At 41.3% G+C, this 9,530-nt stretch overlaps 1 protein-coding gene across 1 annotated transcript in view; it reads right to left on the bottom strand.

Moving 5' to 3' along the window:
- The window catches only part of RCC1L (RCC1 like), a 20,401-nt gene extending 11,326 nt beyond the window's left edge, over positions 1-9,075 (bottom strand). The window contains exons 1-7 of the mRNA XM_070735229.1: positions 8,256-9,075; positions 6,163-6,292; positions 5,302-5,427; positions 4,181-4,247; positions 3,146-3,197; positions 2,112-2,196; positions 682-863 (exon numbers count right to left, since the gene is read on the bottom strand). Of these exons, the coding sequence (XP_070591330.1) occupies positions 682-863; positions 2,112-2,196; positions 3,146-3,197; positions 4,181-4,247; positions 5,302-5,427; positions 6,163-6,292; positions 8,256-8,750 (1,137 nt within the window). The 5' untranslated portion in view covers positions 8,751-9,075. The remainder of the gene's footprint in view (positions 1-681; positions 864-2,111; positions 2,197-3,145; positions 3,198-4,180; positions 4,248-5,301; positions 5,428-6,162; positions 6,293-8,255) is intronic.
- Between the last annotated feature and the right edge of the window lie 455 nt (positions 9,076-9,530).

Genomic DNA, 9,530 nt, shown 5'->3' with positions numbered 1-9,530 from the left:
TTGATCTTTCCCCCAACTAACTTCAGATTGTGTCCCCTTGTTCTTGTGTTCACTTTCCTATTAAAAACACTTCCCTCCTGGACTTTATTTAACCCTTTAACATATTTAAATGTTTCGATCATGTCCCCCCTTTCCCTTCTGTCCTCTAGACTATACAGATTGAGTTCATTAAGTCTTTCCTGATACATTTTATGCTTAAGAACTTCCACCATTCTTGTAGCCCGTCTTTGGACCCGTTCAATTTTGTCAATACTGTATCTTTTTGTAGGTGAGGTCTCCAGAACTGAACACACATATATACTGCTTCACAGAGTTTTACAGCCCTCTCCAAGCAGTAGATTCAGCCTATTGACCCAACAATTTGGGTCCTCATTTTACCCACCTCGGAATCAATGCTGAATCAAGCTTGAGCATGGTGAGAGTTGAACTGCCAAATTGCAGGCAACCAGCAGAAGTAGCCTGCAGTACCGCATTCTAACCACTGCGCCACCACAGCGCATATGTAATTCTAACTACCCTGACATTTCAAAGAATTTTTTCCAGCTTTCGCCTGTCAGACACACCAAGTTCTGCAAAAAAAGACCTCGGCATGCTACCCGGAGGATGAGTGCATGCGTGATCCTCTGAAAAACATGTATCCCCACCCCCACCGCCAATCCAGCAAGTGACAACGGTTCTCACCTGGGTCGTCTCAGTAATAGAAGTCAGCTGAAGGTATTCCGAGTTTCCCCAGCCAAACAGCTCACCAGTGTCGGATACAGCCAGGCAAGAATCTCCATAGGTTGTGACCTGTGTAATGCGGATGCCGGCAATGTCCCCGCCCAGTTTTGTGGGAACGCTCGTTATGTCGTAGTTGCCAAGGCCTAGTTGAGACACAAAGAGAAGGAGAGCCAATGGATTATATGCTCATTCATGGCAAGTCAGCCAGTTAATAATTAACAATTTGGGACCACCTTCTGCCACACAACTCTCAGTGGCCGGTAAGGGCCCATAGGGTCGGCCTTCTCTGGGTCCCGTCGACTAAGCAGTGTCAGTTGGCAAGGCCGTGGAGGAGGGCCTTCTCTGTGGTGGCACCAGCTCTTTGGAACCAGCTACCTCCGGAGATCACTACTGCCCCCACCCAATTGGCCTTCTGGAAAGCCTTGAAGACCTGGCTCTGCCAGCAAGCCTGGGGCCATTGATCAATTGATACACCTTTTAGATCCGGTCTCAAATGACATGTATATTTTTAAGAGGTTTTAAATTGTTTTATATTGTATTTTTCTATGTCTTTTTTCTGTTGTACGCCACCCAGAGTCCTTCAGGAGTTGGGTGACATTAAATTAAATTAAATTAAATTAAAAATTACATGCAGGTGACCCTCAACCTACTATTTGTTTAGTGATAGCTCTGGTCCATGTCTTTTGGATTATATTTTATTAGGTTAGGCTTATTTTATGATGATGTAAACTGCATAATTCGGACCTAGTATTTCTCAACCTTAGCCGGTTTAAGATAATGGACTTCAACTCCTAGAATTATACCATAGTTGTCTGGGAATTCTGGGAGTTTTAAATCCGTATGTCTTAAATTTGCTAAGGTTGAGAAACACAGATTTAGACTGTCAATTGATTGTCCGCAGAGGAAAAAGAAAACAAAGAGAAACCCCAGTTTTGTTGTTAGACCTGGCCACTGTTCACCTTCTCTGATCCAATCACCTTATATTTTCACTGGAGTGCGGTAAGTTAAGCCCTACAGGTAGTCCTCAACATACAACAGCTCATACAGTGTCCGTTTGAAGTTACATCACTGAAAAAATGCCGTTGTGGCATCCCCATAGTCATGTGGTCAAAATCTGGGCACTTGGCAACTGGCTCATATTTATGATGGTTGCAGTGTCCTGGGGTCATGTGATCACCTTTTGCCACCTTCTGACAGGTAAAGTCAATAATGAAGCTAGATTCGCTTAATAACCATAGTACTAACCTAACGAGTGCAGTGATCCCCTTAACAATTGCAGCAAGAAAGGTTGTAAAATGGGGCAAAACTCATTTTAATAACTGCCTGGCTGAGTGACAAAAATTTTGGGCTCCATCGTGGTTGTAAGTTGAGGATTATCTCAGACACTTTACCTGTCTGGCCATCAGCTCCCCAACCACAAGAATAGACATCTCCTTTCTCAGTCCGGAAGAGGCTATGATCCTGCCCACAGGCAACCTTTAGGCAAAAATTTTAAAAATAAAGATTTATTGAAAAAGTTAGGGTTTAAATGCTATATTTGCTGCTCAAACAAACACACTATTTTAAGTCAAAGTTAAATAGGTATGAAGAGGAAACCAGGATTAAAACAACCTCCCATAACCATTTCTCCCATAACTGTTTCTATTATAACTTGGCATTTACAGGTAATCCTCAATTCACAATCGGACACTTATAAACTGTTTGAAATTATGACAAACCTCCCCAGAGCTACTTACAATCTGGATTCAAAGTTTTGACAGCCAGCCCCTCTGGCAGTCACAGGACCACCTTTTGGGTGCTGTTAACAGCCCATTTTGGCTGGCATGGCCTCCTACAACAGTCTTGAGCCTTTTCGAGCACAGTTTTTACTGGCAGAAGGTTGCAGGAGGCCGTGGCAACTGAAATGGAGCTTGAGAGTCTATTTTCTCTGGTAGAAGCACCGTGGGCTGGTCCTTTGCTGTTTGCAGGGTGGCCCCGCCAGCCAGATCTAAGTACCCCATGGGCCAGATCTGACCTCTGGACCTTGAGTTTGACACCACTGCTTCAAGGGTTTGAAATTAAGTCAAAGACCACATGAAATTTGACTAGGGTACTACACTAGACTGATCCCTGGTCTGATCCAGCCTTTTACAGTTTCCTCTTCAAAGACAGGTAGAACTTTCTGACAGTGAGAGCAATCCACCAGTAGAATGGCCTGCTGGCTGATGTTGTGAACACCCCATCACTCGACACACTAAAAAGGAAATTGGATTGCCATCTGGCTGGGGTGGTTTAGGGTTTCCTGCTTGAGCAGGGGGTTGGACTTGATGACCTGCAGGGTCCCTTTCAACTCTAATAATAAATGAAATGACACACACAAAAACTGGTGCAGCGCAACACGTTTTTCCTTCAAAAAGAAGATACAGGTTTCGGGGGCATGACTTACTTGGACCACTCTGTCTTCAAATCCTTGCAGTTTGGTAATGATCTGGCTCCCACTGCATTTTGCCCAGGAAAAAAATTCATAACAAGAAAGTGAAACAATAGCATTAGCATTTAGACTTATATACGGCTTTACAGCCCTCTCTAAGTGGTTTACAGAGTCAGCATATATTGCACCCAACAATCTGGGTCCTCATTTTACCCACCTCTGAAGGATGGAAGGCTGAGTCAACCTTGAGCCTGGTGAGATTTGATCTGCCAAACTGCTGGCAGCTGGCAATCAGCAGAAGTAGCCTGCATTACTGCACTCTAACCACCCTGCCACCAACAAGCCATCACATGAAAAGCTAAATAATGCATTTTTAAAATGCAGTTGAGGATAATGCCGATTACTGACAAAGTTTCAAGGCACTCACTATTTAGCTTCCTGTATTTTCCAAAGCACATTCCTGACACTGCATAAGGGCTTTTTAGTACAGTATTTGAAACTATAGCATGGAATTAGCCATAGATTAAAAGAATCTCAGCTGAATATGAAGTTGAAATCACAGAGCACTCCCATGAACAGATAGAGGTGGGGGAGAAATGCTTGAGGTAGAATTTTTCTGTTTTTCTGTCTTAAAAGTTCCAAAAGGAAGAAAATGGTTTACATTAATTGTAATATTAGAACAATCCTTCCACCATTCCAGAGACCTATTAGGAACTCAGGGAAATCTTGTGGATCCTTTAGAACAGGAATAGGGCTCTGACCCTCAGGTGTTGCTAAGCAACATTTCTTTGCATCCTTCATCACTAGTGGTGCCTGTTGGAACCAGTGGGAGATGTCATAAAGCAATAACTAGGAGGGAGAGCCAATGATAGCATATCATGCTTTTTTATATAACTTCTGATGTCAACATTCTAGAGTGGCAAAGTTTCAAGTATGGAACTTGAATCAGGATTCCAGTTAAAACAAAGTCAATCACGTACCTCCTAGCCTTGCTTAAGAGATACACTTCCAGCATGAACCATTTATATGAAACCAAACAGGTTCTCTCACCTGTATATTTCATCTTCAATCACTTTTCGGCCACACTGGCCATAAGCGTTGTTGCCCATGCTAAAGACTGAAAGAAAAAAATTGAGACACCATCAGGTAAGTATCCAATATGCTTAGCTGAAAAAACCCAAAGATTTTCCTTTTCTCAAATACGGAAATGGAATATGCATTTATTTATTCTTTTACATTTTCCCAGAACCACATGCATTTAATTGTAAATATGGATTTTCACATTAAGACATGAAAATTTGATTCTAGAAACAGAGCTAAGGAAGATGTAAGTCAAATAGGTTTAACCTTCCCTTTCTTCCACCACCTGTAAAAGTGAGAAAATGGACATCCCCAAAAAACCAAAAACATCAGCACTAGCCAGCTTAATGCACCAAGACAAGTTCCTTGTGTGTCCAATCACACTTGGCCAATAAAATTCTATTCTATTCTATTCTTAATCTTCAATCTGTCCAAGATTGTATGACATCTAATGCTAAGCCTTTGCTTTTACCACATTGTACAGTTTTTAGTTTGGTTTGGCACAATATCAAGCCCATGATTGCTAAACTATGGATTACAGTTTACCATGGTGCACCAATACAGCCACTTGTTCATGAATCAACAAGTTTATAATTTTATCCTATCTTTCCACCTCAAGCTTAAGAGACAGAGATCTCTCCCTTGGTATCCGCAAATGAGGAAACCACAAGACATCACTGCACGATTTATGGAGTGATATTAGATATGGCACTGCTGATGTAAACTGCATAATTTGGATCGTTTTTGACCCGATGACATTTTGACATTGTCATGGCTGGTAATAGATTGTTATGGAACTCCCTATATTTTAAATTCTAGAACAGCAATTCCATGAGATAGGCTGGCCTGAGGAAGAACCATTAATTCAACATCACCTAAAGAAGCTAAGGATGAGACTGAACCAGGATCTCCCAGGTCACAACTCAATACTTAACTACTATATCATACTGGTGTATTTAAACTGGTATTTTAAAATCTGACAGGTTTGTTTGTTTGTTTTTTATGCTGCCCATCTCTCCTATAGGGTGACAGGTTTATGTATTAATTTTAGTGTCAGACTCTTTCTATAAAGTATAAAAGTACCATCAAACCTCCTTCTTCTGTTAACACCAAAGAATGTGCTCTCCCACAAGATACTTGCAAAACTCTGCTCTGCTGTGGCTTGGCCAGTGGCAAGGGAACAGGGCTGGGCTCCAAGACATATTCATAGCCTTTAGCTTAAAAATAAAGAAACAGACAATTTATTGTAATGTATTACACAGAGAGTAACTTTAATCTGCTACAGAAGTTACTAACATTTAACAAATGTCACATTAAATGGATATAAATTATTTCAAGATGCTCATTTTCTAATTCTCTGCAATTTATGGTACAATTACTATTGTTTATGGCTGGGCACATAGTCACTATTAATAATATGTATTTCAAAGCAGGCTTGCCATGCCCATTTTTTTAAAAAAGGCCCATTCTAGGTGGGCTGTTCATAGTTAACGTTGTGCTTATAATAGAAGGCAGAAAGACATTTCCACAAGACCACCAATAATGATATTAGGGCAACTATTGTCCCCAATCATATACTTTTGAACGTACATTCTATTTATAGTACATTTGGCATGACCCAAATGTTTATTTCATCCAAATGTAGGATTATCCTGCAACAGGTTTGCCAGACAACTGCCCAATGGTTTTCCAGTGCCATGCAAAGACATTTTCCCAATCTTTGAGAATTATAGATATTAATTTTAAATCTAGAGAGTGCTTTTTAGCCTGACTTCACTATCCATATTTATTTTTAATGTTGTATCATTTTAAAAGTTACATTTTTTTTCCTGCCAAGCATTCTGGGAAGATGACAAAAGGATGGAATAAATATGTAATAATCAATTAAAAACATGGGAGTGAAAGAACAAGGATAGCTTGCAGCATTTTAAAATTAGCAAAATTTTACGTACTTTTATCTTTCCTGCTTCTGTGAAATCCAATTTGAGAATCTTTATTTAGCCCCATTCCCCAGATCTTGTTAATATCCGTTGTTCTGGATGACAGAAGTGTGAACCCATAGCCACAAGCAGCAGAAGAAATCTTTAAAACAATAGATAAGTAGATACTTAGCTGTAGTTTGATATAAACAAGCATGCAATAAAATGGGGAACCTGTAGTTCTTTGGATCCTAATTCTCACCAAAGCTAACAGGTTAATGATCATGTATAACAAGAAAGATATTCTTAATATTATTTTAAGGAAACACAAATTCCCCATTTCTAATGTCAAAAAAAAGGAAAGTCTATAACTCTGAATCAGAAAGAAGCAAAGAATGCTGTATACAGAAACTAAATCAGGCTCACATTCAGCAACTGAAAAAGTCACTTGTTTTTCTCCTTTGCATTTTCAAGGATAGAAATCAGAGATATCAAAAGCCACCTTCAGTAGTTTGTAAAAATAATAAAGGCAGGATACAAATAAATGAATAATAAACTGAATCATTGTTCTTTTAGCAACAACTGTACTTTTAGCAACAACTGTGCTGCTTGAAAAATCTGCTTCTGTACTGTAGCTGAGAAAATTCATATACTGTTCTGAGAAACTGATGCACAATGTTCAATCAATTAGAACATGGAGACTTTGCTGAAATGTGATTCCTTTATATTATGTTCATTATGCACAAAGAATGCTTCTTTTGGTCCCTCAAAGATCCATTGTTCACTTAGAAAGAACTGAGGAATTTTAAAAGTTAGATAAAAAGGGATCTTCTTTCTTTTACAAACAAATCTTATTGCATACATTAATATATTGGATCAGTTTTGCCTGGATACACCTCTTAGAAGGCAGAAAAAGCAAAGAAAAAAGAGACTTTAATGGAATTATAAGATTGTTTCAGTAGGGAGAGAGGGAAAGAAATCTATGAAGTATAATTAAAATCACACTAATTTTGGTATTATTACAAAGATGGTTTGACAATGGTGGCACTAGCTTTCCATACCTGAAGATTACCTAATTGGAAAGCTGTTCTAAAAAGTCTAGTAGCAATACTGAAATATCCATTAACAGATGACTGATGTTAACAGTAACATTCTCTAGGATCTCCATGTTTAAAAGTCAAACCTGAGTCTTGCTGATTTCATGGACATAAAGAACAGAAGTGGCTTGTTTTTGCCTTCTTCTGGGATCTCCTTGTTGATGTCACTGTCTGGATGCAGCAGACTATGGGGACAAATTTGGGAGCCAGGAGGGAGAGCCACAGCCTAGATGACTGAGGTACTACCAAATCCGGCCATGAATGAGGAAAAATTGTGAGAATGTATGTGTTTTAGTGGGGTTTTCTAATATAATGTGTTTATATTGTTCTAACAATTGTTTTTACTTGTTCAAAGTCTCCCAGACTCCTTCAGGAGTTGGGCAGCATATAAGCATAATTAATAAATAAAAAATGAATGAATGACCATCATGCAAAAGGTATCTTAAGAAGGAAAATAGACCTGGGAAGCATCTGAGAAGCAACCCTCCTTCATTCTCGGAAGACAAAATAAAGGAGGGGAGAAGTGACTTCCAAGATTCTATTTATTATTTATTTGTTACATTTATTAACTGTAACCTTACAAAAGTAATAGCACTCCTATTTTGGTTTCCCAATTGGAGCATCTCAAAGGGCTTACACCAGCTTTCCTATGATTTCCTAGTGGTCACCCATCCCAAGCCTTATCAGGATCTGATTTTGGCTGGGGTTTCAGTGGCATCTGAAGCCTTGGTGGCGCAGTGGTTAGAGTGCAATACTGCAAGCTGCTTCTGGTGACTGTTGGCTGTAGTTCACCAGTTCAAATTTCACCAGGCTCAAGGTTGACTCAGCCTTCCATCCTTCGAAGGTGGGTAAAATGAGGACCCAGAATGTTGGGAGAGATATACTGACTCAGTAAACCGCTTAGTGAAGCCTGTGAAGTACTGTGAAGCGGTATATAAGTGCTGTTGCTAAGGAGATGCTGTCCCCTTCCCATCCTTGAATCGATCCAACTCCGAGAAATCAGGAAGCTTTCCCTCCTCTCTCTCTCACCTTCTCATTCACCTCCAGCCGGTAAGGCGTGGGTTGGATCCGTCGTCGCGTTTTCCCTGCATCCGGGACGATAAAGGAAGGGATGCCCAGAGCTCCCGAGTAGGTAAAGCCACACACGAAGACCCGGTCCTTCCTTTTGGCTCGTTTTCCCACATACTGGAAAATGGGGGCAGCCTCGTCTGTGGCTTTGGCGTGCCGGATGCTCTTCGGCTTGGCAGCTTTCGCGAAGCCGCGATGCCGGCCTTGGAAGAAGAGTCCGAGGGGAAGGCCCAGGAAGGCGCAGGGGTCGCGACGGTGGAGGGAAGGATTCAGGGATGGCACCCCGGGGGAGACCCGTCCCCTTGTCATACAGCCCCCAGGCAGCCCCCTTGTGCAGAGTCCGGCCACGCCACCCAGGTCTTTGCTTGTAGGTCGCTGAAGGAGCTGCTGCTTGGACCCGACAGAAGCCCCCCAGATCCTTCTCTGGAAAGCCATCAGACAGCCAGGAAGCCCCATCCCAGACCCCTTGCCTAGAGAAATCCCCGAACCACGTTTTTTACCCCCTTGAAAATTACCGCCATCTTAAGATCATGGGCAGCGCCATCTTGTTAACCTTTCACCCCCACCCCCTTCCTTGTTCTGCGCAGGCGCGACTCCTCCCCTCAGACCCATTAGAATTAGATAATACAGTACAGTGTACATGTATAGGCTAGAGTCCCATGTTAGCCGGCCGGTAAGTCTACGCAGGCGCAGTGGCAGTGCCTTTCAAAATTTACAGTCCAGTCAATGGCTCCGAGGGTACTTTTTAGCAGGAATGGTGTTTTTTTTTCCTGATTTCAAGAGCGTAACCGCATCCGTATCTCTAGCGCCCCCTTTAGGAGCCGAGCCGTAATTTCAAGGTTATTTTCGCTCTGCGCCGGCGCACCAAGGACTAATAGAGATCGCCTTGATACAGTACCCATAACCAATAGAATAGAATAGAATAAATTTTATTGGCCAAGTGCATAGTTCCCTCTAAGCTGAGCAGTGAGCAATCGCTCACTTAAAAATCATCATCAACTCAGAGTTTTCCAAACCTGCCCAGAAGCCGAGAGGGAAAGAGTGAGAGGGAAGGAGAGAGAGAGGAAGAGAGGAAGAGAGAGAAACAGATAGAAAAAAGAGAGGAAGGAAAAGAGAAAAAAAAAGAATGGGAGTAAGGAAGAGAGAAAGAAAATCAAAATCTAGTTTGAAACTAGCTCAACTATTTAAGTGGCATTTTGATATTGATAGAGTTGCCCTATTATGAGCTCACTGTTA

This window comes from Erythrolamprus reginae, chromosome 1, assembly GCF_031021105.1.
Source record: "Erythrolamprus reginae isolate rEryReg1 chromosome 1, rEryReg1.hap1, whole genome shotgun sequence".
Taxonomy (NCBI): Eukaryota; Metazoa; Chordata; class Lepidosauria; order Squamata; family Dipsadidae; genus Erythrolamprus; species Erythrolamprus reginae.
The sequence above is the reverse complement of the archived record's forward strand: the minus strand, read 5'-3'. Positions and strand labels throughout refer to the sequence as shown.